Genomic DNA, 19,784 nt, shown 5'->3' on the forward strand with positions numbered 1-19,784 from the left:
GCCCTGAAACATTTCTGAATTCATCAGTATAATCATGCTCCCATTTTTAGATTTTGAACTTTAAACCTCGTCATGAGCCTTCAAAATGCCAAAAAGGTCAACACCAACCAAAACCAGTGTGTGTGTGTGTGTGTGTGTGTGTGTGTGTGTGTGTGTGTGTGTGTGTGGTATGAGGCCATAATCTCTCTCTCTCTCTCTCTCTCTCTCTCTCTGAAGGGAAATGTGACTGTTTTCTTCTTCTGCAGAACAAAGGCGACAGTGTGAGCAGGCAGCCCACAACTGTTGTTTGCAGCTGCACACAAACACACACACAATGATGATGATGATGATGATGATGAAGGACAGTGCGCCCCAGCTGAGTACAGCCATGGGAGTAATGTAACTCCAACAATAAGTTCTGCTTATCTGTATATTCACTGTGGTTATTTATTAGTCAAATCCATTTACATTTATGCAAACTGCATCACATCACATTTGTGAGCATCATAAATTATTCACAAATCATTTCTCTCCATAAAACCTAGTTCATGTTATTTTCCACATCCCTGTTGTGTTGTTTACCAGAGTTTGAGCTTCTTGTATCTAATTATATGATTAAAGCTCAAACCCTTGATAGATGAGATCAGTCGTACACAGATCAATGTTTCATTTTTGCTCTTTTTCTTCTTCTTCTTCTTCTTTTTCTTCCTAATGTGTTTCAACTTTTATTTTTTAGTGAACTTAGTCCATCCGTGGAAGACTGAGCCCAGGGCCCTAACAGACTGGGGGCCTTCGGGTCTGAGCATCTCTGTGGGGTCAAAGAATATTTCTTGCTCAAAAGTCATAAAAGACCTAAAATGACCACAACAAAATGCAAAATGACCACAAAGAGAAACAAGATGACCACAGTGAGAAGCAAAACGACGACAAAGATGCACAAATCTACCACAAAACAGATACAAAATCACCACAAACTCACACAAAATGACAACAGAGAAAACAAAACGACAACAGAGACGCACAAAACTACTACAAAGAGATAAAAAAATGACCAGAGTTGCACAAAACTACAACACAAGAGACACAAAACAACCACAAAGAGAAACATTTATAGTCATCTCTCTCAGTCTGGGCGTCTTTTTTGCGGGGATTTGATGAGACATTAGGAAAATATCAGCACAATCATATCTTTAATCCGCGGAGCCGGAGGAGCTGGAGCTCAGTTTGTGTCTCGGTCTTTTTACTGAGCTGCATAAAAGACTGAGTGTGTTCCTCCCTGAAACAACACGGCCTTCATGTCCGTCATGGTGCGTTTGTGTGCGAGACGGCGTTCATCTGTCTACAAAGCTCCCCTTCAAAGCTCCGGCCGAAGCCTCTCTCTCTCCGAGTGTGTGTGTGTCATGAGGAAGATGAGGCAGAGGAGGAGGATGAAGGACACAGCTTCACATTTTCAACATTTCTCCAGGTTTACATCAGTGTCTCAGAGTAACACAATTATTTATTCATTTATTGATTCCGCAGTGACTGAAGGCAAAGTGTCGGATTATGTCTGATCATTAACACGAGTGTGTGACCTGCAGTTAAACCTGATGAGAATCTGAACAGGGTCATTGAGAGAATCTGCGCTCTACTTTCATCTAGTGGTGAGATTTGGGAACTGTATGTTTTACTGATATTGGATAATTATATCTATATTTGATCACTTTGATAATTATATAAGGTGAGATAAGACTTTAATGATCCAGGGGAAATTCACCAGCTACACAGCTGCCACATTAAGGTGGTGTGTTAATGCAGAAATTATTACAGTCTAATTATAAAGTGTACATTATTCTTATATTCCATTTTGCATGAGTACTTTTACTTCTGGTACTTTAAGTATATTTTAAAGCCAATACTGTGGTCACTTACATTAAGCTATAGCACTTCTGTACTTGGTCTTGAGTAAGATTTCAAATGCAGTATTTCTACTTTGGTATTGCTAATAGTAAAGTAAAATATCTGAGTACTTATTCCATTATTGAATTTGCAGAACTGTAACAGGTGCATTTTTAGCATTTTCCTTAAAAGACAACTTGATTGATCAATTATCAAACTTGCTGCTAATTTATTTTCTGTCAATCAATCTGATTGTTTCACCTCTAGAGCATTGATTGGTTTGTAGGTGTCCGGGGAAAAATGAACCTATCATGTGTAATGAATGGATGTGTTACTGAAGGATGCAACAGTTTAAAGTAACACAATCAAATGACTACAAACAGGTGTGAACTGACCACAAAGACACACAAAAAGACAGCGAATAGACACCAAAGACACAAAGAGACTCGACATGACCACAAAGTGACATAAAAAACAAAACAAAACAAAAAAAACACAAAGTGACATAAAAAACAAAACAAAAAAAACACAAAGTGACATAAAAAACAAAACAAAGGAAAAAACAAAAAACACAAAGTGACATAAAAAACAAAACAAAGGAAAAAACAAAAAACACAAAGTGACATAAAAAAGAAAACAAAACAAAAAAAAACACAAAGTGACATAAAAAACAAAACAAAAAAAACAAAAAACACAAAGTGACATAAAAAACAAAAAAACACAAAGTGACATAAAAACAAAACAAAACAAAAAAACAAAAAACACAAAGTGACATAAAAAATCAAAACAAAGGAAAAAACAAAAAACACAAAGTGACATAAAAAAACAAAACAAAAACAAACACAAAGTGACATAAAAAACAAAAACAAAACAAAAAAAACCACAAAGTGACATAAAAAAAAAAACAAAACAAAAAAAACACAAAGTGACATAAAAAAACAAAACAAAACAAAAAAACAAAAAACACAAAGTGACATAAAAATCAAAACAAAGCAAAAAACAAAAAACACAAAGTGACATAAAAAAACAAAACAAAAACAAACACAAAGTGACATAAAAAACAAAACAAAAAAAAAACACAAAGTGACATAAAAAAACAAAACAAAGGAAAAAACAAAAAACACAAAGTGACATAAAAAACAAAAAAAAAACAACAAAAAAACACAAAGTGACATAAAAACAAAAAAACAACAACAAAAAAACACAAAGTGACATAAAAACAAAACAAAACAAAAAAACAAAAAACACAAAGTGACATAAAAAATCAAAACAAAGCAAAAAACAAAAAACACAAAGTGACATAAAAAAACAAAACAAAAACAAACACAAAGTGACATAAAAAACAAAAACAAAACAAAAACAAACACAAAGTGACATAAAAAACAAAAACAAAACAAAAAAAAACACAAAGTGACATAAAAAAACAAAACAAAAAAACAAAATCAAAACAAAACACAAAGTGACATAAAAAAAACAAAACAAAACAAAACAAACCAAACACAAAGTGACATAAAAAAAACAAAACAAACACAAAGTGACGTAAAATGACTATAACAAGGGGAGGGGGCTTCATTTATCTGTAGCTGGGGGGCCTCGACATGTCTGTGTCCAGGGGCCCATCGTCTCCTAAAGCGCTCCTGGGGCCCGGCAGCAGTCTCTGCCCCGGTGTCCTCAGGAGGTTAATCCGGCCCTGAGCTCAGAGCGGCCCCTAACTTATGAAGTAACCGTTTATCTGCGGGCCAATCAGAAGCGTCGCTCCTCACTGCCAACCAATCAGAGCGCAGCCTGAGTTACTGAAGCGCGCCAGCGGCGGGTTACCTGCTCAGTTTGAGGAGCGTGCACCACCTGTCCGGTCGCGGCTCGCTGTTTGTTTGTTTGTTTGTTTGTTTGTTTTTAAATCTCCGTACAGTTTAAAGTGAGCGGATGGAGGCCTGGAGCGCAGCAGCTGCCTCACGGTGAGCCAACCCCGCCGGTACCGGGATGGCTCGGCCCGGGCCCGGGAGCGTCCGGCTGGACCGCTTCCTGAGGCGGAACACGGAGCGCGCGGTGTACGAGCGGATCCGAACCTGCGAGCCGTGCGTGGTGGTGTCGGAGCGCGTGAACAAGGTGTACATGCACGTGGTGCTGAGCGACGAGCGCGTGTACCTCACGGAGCACCCGCCGCGCGCGCTCACCGCGGCCGTTAGCTTCGGGCGCGTGCGCGACATCGAGCTGGTGAGTTGTAACCGAAACACGTCACAGTTCTTCAGTTTGAAATAACGTTAATCGATGAGCTGATCGAACAGGAATCAGTTGGCAGCTGATTAAGTCACTATTGTTGTTAATGATTAATGTCTGAGTTAGTTTTAAAGCTAAACGGTCAAAAACTTGCTTGTTCCAAGTGAAATTAGCTTATTTTTCTCAGTTTTATTTCATTGTAAACTGAATTTGTCAATCTAGAGATGAAGTAGTTGATTAGTTGATCGACAGAGAATTCATTGGCAACATATTGATGCTTGATCAGTTAATTTTTTCAAGCTAAATCCTGACTTGTGGCTCCACAGTTTGGGTTTGTGGCAGTTGGTCAGAGAGAAATGTGAGATGTGAACAGACTAACGGTGAATTCTTCTCTGTTGTTTCACTATTTTCTGACAATAAACCACGAATTATTATTATTATTGTTTGTTATGGATTAGTCTGTCAATCATCTCCTCTAGTAATCAAACAGTTTGGCCAATAACATTTCAGAAAATTGTGAAAAAGTCAATTTCAAATCTAAACATGTTGAATTTACTATGACAGACTAAAGAAAGACGTTCTGGCATTTTGTTTAAAAACAACTGACGATTAATCAATTATCAGAATAGTTGCTAATTAATTTTCCATCCATCGGTTAATCAGCTGTTTCAGACCTAATCTTCAACCGTCAGCTTTATTTAGCAGATGCACTTTTTTCTTTGTCTTATCATGATTATCATGATCATAAACACAATGCTTATAGGTTTTGGAGATAAATATAATAAAATAAGGAATAAATAATCTTTACTCACAGCCCTCATCGTGACCAAAGTAAATTGAATTAACTGTGTTGATTAACTAACAGGCTGCTGCTGTGTGATCCCAGTTAAACTCATCAGATTACTAATCTGCTTGTACTGCTGCTCATTGTAATATGACTTTTGAACACCTTTTATTTCTCAGGAGTCGCTAATGCTCCGAGCTTAGTTCACTAACTATTAACTACATATATTCCTGGTGTGAGAAAAGAAAACACAACCCTCCTGCAGAGAAATGAAAAGCCTTTCCTGTTTAATAAAGACGTTTTAGGACACTTATCCTTAGATTATACCTGAACCGAGTCACCTGGTCTGCACCTCTAACGTCTTAAAATAGATTCAGCTTTAGTGCGGCATAATATAACATTACATACGTTCAGACAGTATCCGGAGGACTGGCAGCATTAGACTCTAATTCCCGCTCCATCATCTTGTTATGTCAGAGGTTAAAGGTTTAACATCTTCCTCAGAGAGTTAATCCTGTCTGCATTAAACCATCAGATTACAGCCTGTGTTGAACTGCGACGGCCTCACTGCGGCTTCGGCAGGTGTTTTTACAGTTTTTATATAGACACAAGGATTCAAGCCCTGAAACTTGATGAAGTAAAAAAATGTTTTAGATGGAAACATGCTAATATCAACATATGAGAACCAATATAACCAAAAACTTAAACACATCAGAAAAGATAAATAAAGTTAATCAAATAGGTTCTTGTAGTGTCAGCAGCGTGTAGGTTCTGGTTTTCTCATTTTAGCCTGAATTTGTTTACATTTTGACCAATTTGCGACATTAAAAGTAGCCGAATTATCGGTTAGCGTCTCCTGCTTGCAGCGTACCTGTGGATGTACAGACAGCTATCACTACATCACTGATACTGAGGGAAGCCTAAAAATGTGATGAAGCTCTGAAGCCTCTTTTTCTGTGATTTCACAGCAGATTTATGGAGGTTTAATCGTGGCGGACACCAGAGGTGATGACATCCTTGGCGAGTGGGAGTCACTGAATGAATCAATGTGTGTTTCATGTCTTTGGGTTCAGACGTGACTGAGTTACGACTCACGTTCACCTCAGCCAGTATCACTACCTCGCCTTCAGCTCTCCTGTAATACGTCCATCGTATCCTGTGATGTCCCGATGGTTAAAAAGCCGTGTGCAAATTTACTTCCCTTTTTCTCTCTTTCATCCAAACAGGTCAACGACCTCCCGGATTTCCTCAGCGGGAAGGACCGTGAACGCTGCCAGCACATACGAATCGTCTACGTCACTGACGAGCCTGCTGCGGTGGGATGGGACTGGTTGAGGAGAGACAAGAAGGCGGGACTTCCTCCTCCAGCCCCGCCCTCTCGCAGAAACAGCCACTGCCCTTCAATAACACACAACTTTGAAGGTAAAAACGAGCGTGTTGGTGTTTTTATAGGTGTGTGTACCTGCTTTGAAGAAGGTAAAAAAGCTGTGAAAAGTCACTGCACGACCTGAAATGTCAGCAGCAAAGATTATTGGTCAGTGACACGCGTCTCTACTTCAGCTGTGGATTTTAAATCAGTGATCTGATCCTCCTGAGACTGAAGCTCATCTGTCCTTTAGTTCTTTATTTCTGTCTCCTGTGGTCAGCACCTGTAACTTTAACCACCCTGTGTCTTTATCTCCCCACAGGATATCCTGCAGAGAGGTGAGCATCACACACACACACTCATGTTTGTCTTTCCGTAGATGTGAGGACCTAGCAACCGACACCACATTTCTCATCTCATGCTGAGGTATTTTGGAACACTCTGAAAATCTCCATTAGCGTATTTGGCCTAATGAGCTTTTGTTTCCGTCATTTCATCAGCGAAGTGGTGGAAAAGTTAAAGTTAGGACAGCCTCAAGTTTAAGATTTTGGGAAGTTAGGAAGGTTGTGTAATATACTTTTCCCATCTTCAGTTCGGAAAACTGCTTTGGTAACAAACGGTTGATGAGCCAATCAAAACAAGGCTACAGGAAGCTCCAGAAGTCCTGACGGCTCAGTGTCTGAATACAGGCTGTGTGCATTTCTCTGTGGACTGAGGCTTTGATACTTTCACAGTATTAATATAGAACCTAGACCTGCTTTATAATCACAAACACATGGACATCTACCTTTAGACTGGATGGAGCTTTAATTACCATGGTTGCCAAACAGTTAAGACAGGACCGGGAAGTTAGGAAGTGTCTGTAATATGACCCTGAACCCTAAAACCAAGTCTTAAAACTCAAACAGCCCTTTGAATTGACCAAAGTGTACACACACACACACACACACACAGGTCTCTGGTTTGTCAGATGATACTCATGTATGGAAGCTGAGACTGACTGTGGTTGCTCTCACTTTTTAAAGGAGTACTACACCAGACACCCGTCATCACGCGCTCGCCCTTCATCAGCAGGTTTAAATGAAAGCTCAGTAAAGTCTGAAGCTCAGTCACAACAGCTCCTGGAGCTTCTGTTTCCTCTCTGCTGTTCTGTTTACCTCTCTCTGGTATTCTGGGAATCACTGCTCACCGTTTCAATCAATAAAAAAATCCACTGAGGAGGGAAAGTGAAGCATGAGAGCTAACTGACCGTGACTCTTCTCTCATGACTGTCTGCAAACAACTCGTGACCCCTCCTATAATGACCCTCTTCAGTGTCTCAGGTAGCTCATGACTTATTTACCCCAGAGAGACGAGTTTCCCTTCAGTTCACCTGCTGCTCATTACCGCTGTTCACTCAGCCACTCCTCTGCAAAGTGCCACCATTAACAAGCAGAGTGACAATTCACCTGATACACAAGCTGAAATGGGGAAAAAGCAGAAGCAACAGTTTTATTAATTAATTCAGTCGATTATTTTATGTGTAAAATGGTACAAAATGGTGAAAAATGCCAAACACAGTTTTTATGTTTTCTATTGTCTCAAAACCCACAGACACGCAGTTTACAGTCAGTTAAGACTTTAGCTGCAGCGAGTGATTGTTGTCATCATCAATCAATCTGCTGATCATTTTCACGATTGATGAATTATTTGGTTACATCACAATTTCTCACTATCATCATTTCATAAAGCCCCTTGTGACGTCATAATGCCTTGTTTTGACTGTCCAGAGATATTCAGAGGTGACAGATCACGTGTTTGGCTTTTTGGTCTGTTTGAAAAATAACAACTGATGAATTAAAGAATAATTATTGACAAATTTTCTGTTTATGAATTAATTTATTAAGCTGACTGGTGGAGCCTTAAAGCTCCACCCAGTCTAAAGGTAGGTGTCCATGTGTTTGTGATTATAAAGCAGGTCTAGGTTCTATATTAATACTGTGAAAGTATCAAAGCCTCAGTCCACAGAGAAATGCACACAGCCTGTATTCAGAAACTGAGCCTTAAAACCAGCCGTCAGGACTTCTGGAACTTTGTGATGTCACAACAAAGCACTGCTCCAAGCCCCGCCCTGGACTGGACTCACCATCCAACCTTGTAGGATTTGGTTTCTCTGAGTGTTTACCTGAAATCTGCTGTATTTTTATTGGATCACTCAGAAAACAGTAAGCCAATCAGAAGAGAGGCTCAGATCCTCTCTTCTGATTGGCTGACTGACCTGTTGTTCCTAGAGCTCCAGAGAGAAGCCTGAGAGAGGAGGTGTAAAACTACACTCAGATGTTTTTGGTTCTTAAAACCACAAATATATCTTCTGATGGAGATCAACACTTGTTCTTTGTTGTCCTTAGCATCTAGTTTTTATGGTGTAGTCCTCCTCAAACTATTCTCAAGTTGTGGACGTTTATTAAAGTCAGTTTGTGGACTGTGAAGAGACGCGCTCATTAAACACTGGATCGTTGCCTGGTTACAACAACATGTTCAAAACTGATGTGTGATGTAAACAACTGTCTCATGATCTGCTGATCTGTGTCGCTGCTCCAGTGTAGTTCACCCTGGGGAGGTCATTAAACACGCGTTTGTCTTTTTATACTTGTGAGCACTCGCAATGACATGATGCCGACCCCAGGCTGAGTCTGAGGCTTTGGACAAACCTGAGGACCAGCGGAAACCTACAGGGACTGGACAGACCACACAGAGACGGTTTCCACAACCTGACTTTTGTCAATGAGTCGGGAAGGAGCATAAAACTAATGACAGAGCAGACAACACATTGAGCTTTCACTTAGTAAAGAACAAAAACGCACACGTTCTTGTACCAAGTATTAAAGGTCCCACATTATTTGAAGTGTGGATATCAATGAGAAGATATATTTGTGGTTTTAAGAACCAAAAACCATCTCAGTGTAGTCGGCTGATGGTTAATGTAACACCCCCCTCTCCGTCTCCTTCAGGAGCCACGGTGGATGGAGGAAAGAGGAGGTCCACATGATAAAACCCACCCGCTCCGCCTCCTGTCCAAACCCTGAGACGCTGGGCCTCCCGAGGGTCCCCCACCCTCCCACCCAGCCGCTCTCCACAGAACCCCGCCTTTACTCACCCGGCAGCTCCCCCACCTCACCTCGGTCAGCCTCAGGACAAAGCGTGAAGACAGTTGAGAGTGGTCAGGTATGGACGTTTTCAGAAGGATCTACTCTGACCAGTGGGAAACACAGAACACCTGAGGCACAATAACAATGAGTTTTTCACAAATGGTAATCCAGGCACCGAGGAGGGTCGGCTCGGTCCTGTCCCGTCTGCTGAGGAGAGACCGTGTGACCAGCGGAGAGGAGAGAGAGGCGGAGCTACATCTTTACGCCGTGTCACAGACGTCCAGACTTTACCTGCATCTACAGAGCTCGTGGAACAGTTTCATCATTGTGAGTGATATTTAACATCTGTTGTATTAATAGCAAATAAATAAAATATAAGTATAATATAATAACAGATTACATTACAAAAAATTACATTTAAATTATTTTTTTATTATTTTTTGTTATCGACAAATATTTCATTGTTTTAAAATTTTTTTTTTTTTTTCTTTTATCTTCATGTTGAGATTGAAGTTTTAGAATCTAAAACATGATTCACAGTCTGTAGAAAGTTAAGTCCAGAATAATATTTGTGTGTGTGTGTGTGTGTGTGTGTTCAGAGGTCCACTCTGTTGTTAGACCCGCTCTACAGAAGAAAGTGTAACGCCTCCTCTGACCCCTCCCCTGGGAAACAGCGTCCTGCCATCAGGTAACAAACGCAACAGAGAGTTGACGTCATCATTAACATCTCACTGCTCCTGTCATCCACAGTGTTTACTACTGACAGACGGGTTCAATACAGCTGTGTGTGTGTGTGTGTGCAGCTGGGAGCGGACAGCTCACCTGTTCGGTCAGCTGAGCTCTGAGCTGCTGCAGGACGGGATCAGTGTGGAGAGTCTGTACCTGCTGCTGCAGGAGCTGAGAACTGCTGCTCACCGCAACGTCGCACTGCGCAGACTCTTCTGGAGGGTGAGACGCTTCCACTGAAAACCGACACACACACACTTGTACTTCTATCTTTGTGAGGACACTCATTGACATAATGCATTCCCTAGCCCCTTACCCTAACCTTAACCATCACAACTGAGAGCCTAACCCTAACCCTGACCCTAACCTTAACCTAAACCTAATTCTAACCATAACTCTAAAACCAAGTCTTAACCCTCAACATGTGATTTGAAGGTGTCTCAAAAAGTGAGGACCGGCCAAAATGTCCTCACTCTGTTAGTAAAATACTTTTTTTGGTCCTGTAGCAAGTACACGTACACACACACACACAGACTGATACCTGACCCTTAAGGTGTCTTCACACCTACAGTTGGTTTGCTCTGGTCTGACTCAGTAGACGAACAACCTGGTTCAGGTTGTTTTCACAACAAACCATGTGAGAGCGTTCACTCCTCTTATTGGTCAGATTGTCTGGGAGCAGGAAGTAAACACAGGAAGAAGGTCCTGCAGTCTATATGACATGAGTCAGAGTCAGAAATGACATTTCTTCTCAGCTCTGATACGTATCTGTGCAGTTTACCTACAAACTATCAACAAACACCAGAACGCAGATTCACCTCAGTGCGTCGTCATGATGCTGCGCAGACTCCGAGGACGAGCTGCTGTGAGGAGGAGGATGAGCTGATGTACAACCTGTGAGTTCCCACTCCAGGGTCCATCTGGGCCTGGACCGAGACCACCCCCTCGAAGGGGTCTGGTGTGGTTGTGTTGGTTCACACCTGAGTGCGTTACTGTTTTCACACCTGCCCGGACAAATCGCACCAACAGGGAAAAGGAACCAGGGTTTGATTGCTGGTTCATGTTGTGCGTCTCTGTCAGTTTAACAGAAACAGGAGCTCATGTTTTTGACTTTAGACACTCAGCAGAGTCTCGTGTTGACTGAAGACTCTGTGTGTGTTCTTGTGTTTCAGTCCAACGAGGTGTGTGTTTTCATGGTTCAGACTCTGGAGGAGTCTCTTCACGGCTGTCAGAGCCTCAGTGGAGTCCACACAGCAGATCAACTACTGTAAGCCTCAGAGTGTGTGTGTGTGTGTGTGTGTGTGTGTGTGTGTGTGTGTGTCTGATCTTAAACCTTTAATACCATCAGAGCAGTTGTAAGCTGCTTTGTTTTTACACAACACTCTTATCACTGTAAGAACCACACTGGTGTTGGGACCTTCTCTCATCTCCGCTTTGTTAGGAACGCCTCATTAACACCAGGTAGCTCCTCCCTCAAACAGCCGCACTTCCTGCTTTCATGGACCCACAGGACGTTGGAAACTGGATTCAGGTCTAGAGACTGGAGAGGTCACCAAAGTTCCCTGAACTTGTGAAACCAGTCTGAGTTCAACAACATACGTGACCCTGAGCTGATGAGCTGCCGTCTGACAGTCTAACGTCACGGTGACAGTGTTTGCTCCAGTTTTCTGTTGTAGCTTTGGTTCATGAATGTGACTCTGCTCCTCAGAATGAGCATCGTCATCGTCCAGACGCTCGCCGTCATGTTCAGAGAGACGGAGGTCGAAGCCGCCAGACTCAACCTGCTCTCAGCCAAGAAGTAAACACCCCGTCTGTCTGTCTGTCTACAGTACACTGTACTGATGTAGCATTTAAAGTGTTAATTGATTAATCAATTGGATGATTGATATCAGTTCCGATAACTGATTAGTCGTCACTTTTCCAGACGACCTTTAAAGAATGTGATGTTTGAATCCTGAGTAAATTACATAAAAACTGTATTTTTTAAATTAGGTTCTGTTAGTTGGACAGAAATGTCACTTTGGGCTGTGGTGACACATTAAACCATTAATCACTGAAACAACTGAATAATCAACAGATTATTCAATAATGAAAGTAACAGATGCAGCAGGATTTGTTCATTTTCTAAAAAACATTAACTTATGATGGAAAAATAAAAATATACCAAGATGAAGACTGGTTTGGTAAATGTAAGTGAGCGGTTTCCTCTGCAGAGGCGCCCTGGCCTCCAGGATGCTGCTCGCCTTGATTTGTGATCCACGTCCACAGACACAGAACCGAGGATCTCAGACCGGCTCTGAGGTGAGCTGCTCCCTGCTGACGTTAACAACACTGTTTAAACCTTCTCTGTACGAAGAGTCAGTTATTGTTGTCTGTGTCTCCGTCAGCTTCAGGCCTTACTCTCCGAGTACCTGGACGCTGCCTGCTCTCTGCTCTTTGAGCTGCTGCTCTCAGGCCACGAGGTGAGTTCTCTGTACTTACCAAGTGTCTCAGGGCAGGAAGTCAGAGTGCAGGGTGACCCATATTTGGTCTCACGTACCTACAAGTGATTTATTATTTTCCTAACATTTGAAATCACACCAACCTCAGCCAGAGTTTAGTCCTCATATGTTAGAGTTTCCAGGAGATGGTTCAGACAGATGTTCCCCAGTGGTTATTTATAACAGGTAAAAAGTGAGTCAGGTTGTGTGTGAGTCTCAAAGTCTTAAAAACATTGAATTCAGTTTCCTCAATAAAAGACCCCAGAGAGCTTTAAAAAGTCATGACACTCCTACAAAATAAAAGTGGGACTGTGGCTCCAGGAGGTTGTTTAAATGGTATCATACAGAATTTGATTAATCATAAACCACAGACCATAAATTGATCAAATAATAAAATGCTGTGTGTGTGTGTGTTTCAGACCAGCAGGTGTTTCTCTGTTGACAACCTCCTGTCTGTTGGTTGGATCCTCCGAGTCCTGCAGCCTCATCCTCACTTGGTAAAGATCAGAGACAGACGACATTGAAGATGATTCTCTTCACACTCTAACCTCCATCTGTTGTCTGCAGCTGCCCTTCATCGGTCACCAGGCCCAGCAGGTGGTGCAGGTTCTGTCGGAGCTGCAGGAGTCGGTCCTGAGTCCCGTCGAGGCCGTTCTGTTGTTCCAGCGCTGTCGCCTCCTGCTGGCCTGTCTGCAGTACCACAGCCAGCTGGCTCAGCACCTGCGCTCACACTTCAGGGAGGAGTTCAGGTTCGTCCTGCTGAACCCCTCACCTGAACAGAGATGGTCCTTTCTTAGCTCAGCAGTTATAACTAGGACTGCCAGGGTTGTTAAGCTGTAGCCCCAGTTTGTGCCTCTCATGCATTAAATTCAGAGGTAAAGATTCTCTCAAATATAATTAACCAGTGATGTTTGAAAAACCCTGAATGCTGCTCTGAATGTGTTCAGATTCCCTAAGACTGTTCGGACCATCTGGATGAAAAAATATCACATTGAGATCAATGATAACAGCAAAAATCACAAGCTTTGGAAACTAGTTAAAATTATTGTATTAATATTAAAGCTGCTAAAATCTGTTCAAAACCAAAACCCAAAGATTTTCAGTTTACTGTCAGAGAGGAAACAGGAAATCTTCATATTTGAGAGGCTGAGGCTGAAAACAATTTGATTGTGAAATTATTTAAATGAGGAATAAAATATGAAAATAGTTGCTGTTTTTATATAATATGTGATTTTTTTTTTGTTCGTTTGTTTGTGTCCCTTGTAACCAGAGTTACACTGGGCAAAACAGGAGGACACATACAGTTTATGGAGATACAGCTTCTTTTAAATGATCAACAGTTTTATTTCACTGTAGGCATGTTGAGGAGGACCTGTTTAAATGAAAAACATCCCTTTAGTTGGACTGGACAAAATGATTTTTTAAAGAGTGAACAGTAACTAAGTGATGGAAGTCTTCATATCTCCTCAGTCCAGTGTTAATGTCAGTATTTTAGCCCTAATCGCTCAAACAGCAGCGCTCACGGCTCAGGCGAGTATCTAACATCCGTTTCCTCCCTCCAGGTACTTTGTGAAGCTGTCATGTGTTGAGGAGAAGCTGCCGCCTCACTACCCGATCAGCTTACCGACTCTACAACTGGTCAAACATATTCTGAATCTTATAGTGCACAGATAATTGCACCCTAACAAGTGTGCTTTTACTCTGTATTTTATATATTTTCACCCACATTGTAAGATTAGAAAATGTGTGCCTTTACCACAGCCTGAGGGATTTTGTGTTTTAAGCTGTGCTCTTTCATGTGCAACATGGGAACTCTTAAATATCATCTGTCATCATTCTAGAGATTAGACATCTGTGGAGCTGTCGCAGCCTATTATAATTCCATACTTATATACAGACAGGTTTGTACAGATTACTGTAGATTAATGTAAATTAAAGTTAATGTACTTATGTGTGGTGTTTACATTTAAACCTGTAAAGTGCAGATTCCTCAGATGATGTGCACTCTAAATAAACTGAGTTGTCTTAGCAACAATAAAAGACATGATTTGGAGTTAATACATGTTAGCTAGCCACGTTGCAGTGCAAACTTCCCCCCACATATTCTTCCTGAAGTTGTCAGTAATAAATAATAAATGGCTGTTTGTGTGAGAAAATACACTGCAAACCTTTGAAACATGAGGAAACAGCTGACTCAGGGTGAGAGGAGGCTATAGGTTAGCTAACGTTATCATTAGCGGTTGATCTTTGTTGGACATTTTTTCAAAGCAACATGTTTTATGAGATAAATAAATATGTTTTCTACAGTTTCATTTAACAAAGATATTACAGTGCTATAGCTTTCAGCAAGACTTTAATTTGGTGATGTAACACGATCAGATTTTCCACACAGACTATGTTAAGTAGATTCATGGTAAATTGTGTTATAAATCTTTTGTAAAGCTAACTGCCTCCATCCAGTGTCATACAACAGACAAATAATCTACAGCTCATCAATGCTTCAATAGTGCCTGAATTTATATAACGCTTCCCGAGACATTCACAACCTGCATTAACACTAATCAATTGATTAAAAATTATGTAAGCTCAGTTTGACCATAACAAAGACAAGATTTATGCTCATTTAGCCCATACAAAATTTGTAATGTGTTAACAGCACATACACACACAGTCAATCCAGACACACGTGTAGACGGTATCTACACCATGTAGTGATGAGGTAGTAGGTCATGACCTCGACGCTCAGCCATTCACAGCTTGGCTCTGGGACCTGGGCTGCTGTACATGTGCAGCTGCAGGAAACTCTGGATCTTCCTCCAGGAGTCCTCCTGAGCGTCTGCGTGAGGTTTGCTCTGTCCTCCCCACAGCATTATCACTGCAACACATATCTAATATCAATACATCTGTAGGATTTCTGCAGACATGTAAAGGTGTAATCAAGTGATACCATACATACATACTCGTCTGAGTCAACATGATGAAGTGAAGTCATGTAACCGGCCACATGGGGGCACTGTTACCCCCCCAGTAAAACCCTGCTCAGGGCGTCTACTGTCTGAAGGTTCAGGAACTTGTAGGGTGAAATTTTACAGTAATGTTTTCCGAAGCTTCTTGTTCACTAACAATTCCCCAATTCATTTGACGTCCAATGACGAAGTCCAGGCTTTTTGATGGAATTTATTGGGAATCCATAGATTGTGTATTGAATTTCATTGTGTGTACCAATGACTGTTGCTCTTTTGATATGAGAATGTACTTATTAGCTTTGCATCGGAGAAACTTTACACCATGAAAAACTTCCTGGAGTTCCTGGAACGTTTGGTTCCTGGCACCTAATGTTATTTTAAATACAAATAAAATACTGTTTAACTTGGATTCTCAGGTTTCTCTTTAAATATAGGTAATAGCTGATTTGAATAAAACTGGTTTGGCCGTAAATAACCATAAAAAAATAACAAGACTGCATGTGTGACCTGGTGAAACCAACCTTTTTCTTTAGTGATGCTCTCTATAAAGTTTGTAGCTCTGAAGTGGGGTGAGAAGGGCGGCTCAATCAGATGTCCAGCGTCAGGGTACTCCAGTCTGGTCAGCAGGTGATCCTTACCTGCAGCACGCATCCTCACAGCGATCTGAGGGGGAAAATTCAAGGACAGAAAACTGTAATTCAGTCTCTTCCTGAAAGATTTCACATGTGCTGTTCTGCTCTGGATTTCACTGTTAATAACACATCCTGTTTATGAATTTGAACTGCTCTTGCATCTAGACCCCACATTATCAGGAGTGTGTTTGCACTCACGTCCTCAGCCGACTCCACCGAAGGCCAGTTCTGATCATCACTACCGTTGACCACCATCACGGGACAGTTTATTTTCCCCACCTAGAACAGGAACAACTTTAAAATGTCTTAAAACAGTTGATAGAACACATTCTCTCTTCCAACAGACTAAATTAGCTTCTTTTGTTGGGTTATGTATTTGGACTTTATAGTTCCTATAAAATTAATATTGGATTTTATCTTGATGAACCTGAGTGAGAGAAATCTACGTCATCAGAAATTCCCACTTTCTCTGATTCAGAATTACACATCGTAGGTTACGTGAACTGTTTTAGAAAATCAATAAATAATCGAACCCTTGTGTTGTTCGTACTTACATTGAGGTTATTTGAGGGATCACTCATAACTGCTAGAGCCATATCTCTCCAGATCACATGGTTGTTCTCATCCACACGCACCAGGTGAAAATTCCTGCCGTCACACGTCACAGTTTGCATCACTTCAACTGGAAAACTTTCATGTTCATGAGTTCATGTTACTGACAAACAGAACACCTACTTGCTCAGCTCGCGGTAGACTCCACTGATCGTCAGCCCATGTGGGTAAGTGTGATTGGCACTGATACAAACACAACAGCGAGGCTGGAACACGACACAACGACACAATGAAACATCATGAGGCATCGGTTCTCAACAACCAGCTCCAGGATTACCCACAAATAAAACACCCTGAAGGAAAAGATCAAAAACCTGCAGACTCTCAGCTCTCCGTGGACGTTAATTCAAAGTTAAAAGAAAATGCAGCTCCAAGATATTTTGCTTCTCATACTCACTTCAATAGCGGTGCTCTCAGCTGCCAAGTACATGGACACCAATGACCCGAGGGAAAGACCAAAAAGCCCAACTCTGTCTGGCATCACTTGAGGATGGTCCTTGATGAGGTTAAACGCCGTCTGTGCAGAGGTGGACGAGAATTAGTGTTTGCAACTGCAAGTTCTTGAAACCCAGATCTCAAACTCTGAGGGCATGAAATGAGCTGTAAGAGCTGGACAGGAAGTTCCTCATCAAGTTCTTACAGGAAGATTCACACAATTGAGAATTTAAGGAATCTTTTGAATAATCTTTAACTTTTGTTCAAGGTCCACACAGTCTAAAGGCAGATGTCCATGTGTTTGTGATTATAAAGCAGGTCTAGGTTCTATATTAATACTGTGAAAGTATCAAAGCCTCAGTCCACAGAGAAATGCACACAGCCTGTATTCAGAAACTGAGCCTTAAAACGACCTTAAACCTGTTGAAAGCAACGTGACGACCAACGCTGCAGGAGACAAAGTAAATTTAGTATCAGAATCGTATCAGAGCAATAAAACAACACAAACCTCAAAGTATTTCAACTCCAGCTCTGCTGACTGCCGCTCACCAGCACTGAAATAGTTCAGCGCCAGAGCAGCGTAACCACGAGACGCCAGCAAGGCAGAGCGATACTCCACCAGCCCCCCACCCCCTCCCCACATGTCCAACAGGCCGGGGAAGGGTCCTGGACCTGAGGGGAGGAGACACAGACTCTGATCAAAGTTCTGTCTATGACATAGTACTGCAGTATTATCAGCTGCATGTGCTTCAAGTACTTCATCACTTTACATTAATACTAATGCATCCGTGTGTACACAGCATTTAAACCACCCAGTGGCTCTGAAGAGCAAAGGTGCTGCAGGTGTACCTGGAGGTATAAACAGGGTCCCCTGCACTCCCTTCTCTCTGATCTCGATCCTCTGGACCCCTGGAGCCATGTACCATCTCTCTGTGACCACCGAGACCAGAGGAGCCTGATCCCTGAAGCCCTCGTGTCCACTGTAGACCAAGATGTTGATCAGCATGGGGGTGCAGACGTTCATCTTTCTTAACCTGACAAGTAAAGATCAGGACTTGAATGAGATCCGTGCACTGCAGCAGTCCACCGTGTCGACTGGTCACCTGAGTCTACAAGGTCTGACTGACTGTGAAGCTGCAGGTTACAGCACCTGAGGCCTTTACGGCTGCCTGGGACAGGACGCATGCTCCACAACAAGCCCATGGGTTCTTTTCCCGTGTATGTGCCACCAAAACTCAAATCATCTGAAACTGCAGGAAGAAAACAGAACATCCAAAACATCAAACCAAAAGACAGGCGGTGAACATCTCTGACACATCTGACTCCAATTCTCAATACACAGAAAAAGAAGTTTACAGGATCAGGGCGTGTTTGATCTTTTCTCTTATTAAAAACAAACACCAGCAGTTTCAGGAGGACCAGAACCCACCAGACACCGTTCCTTGGTAATTACTGAAGTAGTATCCGTAGGCCTCCCAGTAGTGCTGGTCCTCAGAGAGGTGGAGGGAGTGCAGTGTGACCGGAGATCCTGGAGGTAAATTCTCCACCTGCACCTGAAACGTCTCATCCACCAGAGCCCGAGTGGGGAGGACGGAGAGGATCGGAGGGACCACCTGGGACATGACTGATGATCGTCTGTGGAGACACACAAACACATGATGGACAGTTTGTCAGCTCAGGGACAGAGGAGAGGACAGTCCAGGCTGGTTCCACCTGCTGCACCAGCCACAGGTGTGAATGATTTCTGTGGTTTGACTGGTCCCAGATTCATCCTGCAGGACAACACAGCCAGAGTCCAGAGGACGAGCAGGGGGTCCTGGAGCACCTGAACTCACCATGGAGGCAGTTAGGGGTCACAACCTACCTGCCCACCTGAGAGACTGCAGGTGTACGGAGCGGAGCCGGGGGGGCTCCAGAGTGAACTGGAGTTATGCGAGATATTCCTCCACGGAGCGCGCAGCTGGCAGCTTCACCCCGGGCTCTCCCCGCACAGCACCGGGACAGCAGCGCGAACATACCCGGTTAGTCGCGGTCGTTTCCCGCAGACGGCCACAGACGCGGTGCGTTCACGGCCCGCGGGTAATCATACGCGCTTTTCACTTCCAGCTTCCGGGAAAAACTGCTTAAAAAGTTGTGTAAAAGGTCCGAACGTGTACAAAGACTGAGTCGCTTCTTCTTCTGTTGTTCTGAACACTGAGTCGCTTCGTGTAAAGCAACTCAGGGAAACTTCCCCACGGCTCCGCGGGCCCGTGTTTCCTCTGCACACGGGGTCGTGCAATGCGCGGTCACGAGGCTCTCTGCTCGTACCACAAAGGTCGGAGGGACCCGACACCACGCCGCGGCGGAGGAAGGTACTGGTCAAGTAGTAGTACTACAAGTAGTGAACCTCATTAAAAATATCAGAAAATATTTTCACTCACAGTTTGACTTGAAGTCCCCGAAGCCTCAGAGCTGGAATCTCCCAGGTGAACTTTAACCCCTCCCTGGATTTCCCAGAGACCCCTGCTCACGTGCTCAGGTGAGTCCAGGGCTCAGGGTCAAACTGAACCTGGAGCAAACCATCCAACTGCAGGGAGAGGAC

At 42.6% G+C, this 19,784-nt stretch overlaps 2 protein-coding genes across 5 annotated transcripts; one reads left to right on the plus strand and one right to left on the minus strand.

Annotated features, from left to right (window-relative positions):
* The first annotated feature begins 3,540 nt into the window (after window positions 1-3,540).
* Window positions 3,541-15,931, plus strand: cunh12orf56 (chromosome unknown C12orf56 homolog). Of its 2 annotated transcripts, XM_071501652.1 has the most exons (14): window positions 3,547-4,071; window positions 6,085-6,280; window positions 6,547-6,562; window positions 9,215-9,428; window positions 9,524-9,679; window positions 9,952-10,040; window positions 10,156-10,300; window positions 11,251-11,345; window positions 11,787-11,876; window positions 12,292-12,379; window positions 12,466-12,540; window positions 12,978-13,055; window positions 13,126-13,307; window positions 14,121-15,931. In XM_071501652.1, the coding sequence occupies exons 1-14, from the start codon at window positions 3,838-3,840 to the stop codon at window positions 14,230-14,232; spliced, it is 1,770 nt and encodes a 589-aa protein (XP_071357753.1). In that variant the 5' UTR covers window positions 3,547-3,837; the 3' UTR covers window positions 14,233-15,931. The 2 variants fall into 2 exon arrangements, with proteins under 2 accessions (XP_071357754.1, XP_071357753.1); XM_071501653.1 differs by lacking the exons at window positions 11,251-11,345; window positions 11,787-11,876; window positions 12,292-12,379; window positions 12,466-12,540 and having other exon boundaries at window positions 3,541-4,071.
* On the minus strand, window positions 14,895-19,765 carry LOC139634916 (bile acid-CoA:amino acid N-acyltransferase-like). Of its 3 annotated transcripts, none has more exons than XM_071501660.1 (11): window positions 19,624-19,765; window positions 18,633-18,838; window positions 18,354-18,453; window positions 18,053-18,237; window positions 17,712-17,875; window positions 17,166-17,285; window positions 16,892-16,974; window positions 16,711-16,804; window positions 16,355-16,435; window positions 16,046-16,187; window positions 14,895-15,433 (listed from the first exon to the last, which is right to left on the minus strand). In XM_071501660.1, exons 2-11 carry the CDS (start codon window positions 18,823-18,825, stop codon window positions 15,309-15,311), a joined length of 1,287 nt encoding a protein of 428 aa, XP_071357761.1. In that variant the 5' UTR covers window positions 18,826-18,838; window positions 19,624-19,765; the 3' UTR covers window positions 14,895-15,308. The 3 variants fall into 3 exon arrangements, with proteins under 3 accessions (XP_071357761.1, XP_071357760.1, XP_071357763.1); XM_071501659.1 differs by having other exon boundaries at window positions 19,068-19,645; XM_071501662.1 differs by lacking the exon at window positions 19,624-19,765 and adding an exon at window positions 19,076-19,535.
* Window positions 19,766-19,784: the final 19 nt, after the last annotated feature.

Source organism: Trachinotus anak, unplaced genomic scaffold (assembly GCF_046630095.1).
Source record: "Trachinotus anak isolate AG129_WGS33_773 ecotype Australia unplaced genomic scaffold, CSIRO_AGI_Tana_v1 ptg000018l, whole genome shotgun sequence".
Classification (NCBI taxonomy): domain Eukaryota; kingdom Metazoa; phylum Chordata; class Actinopteri; order Carangiformes; family Carangidae; genus Trachinotus; species Trachinotus anak.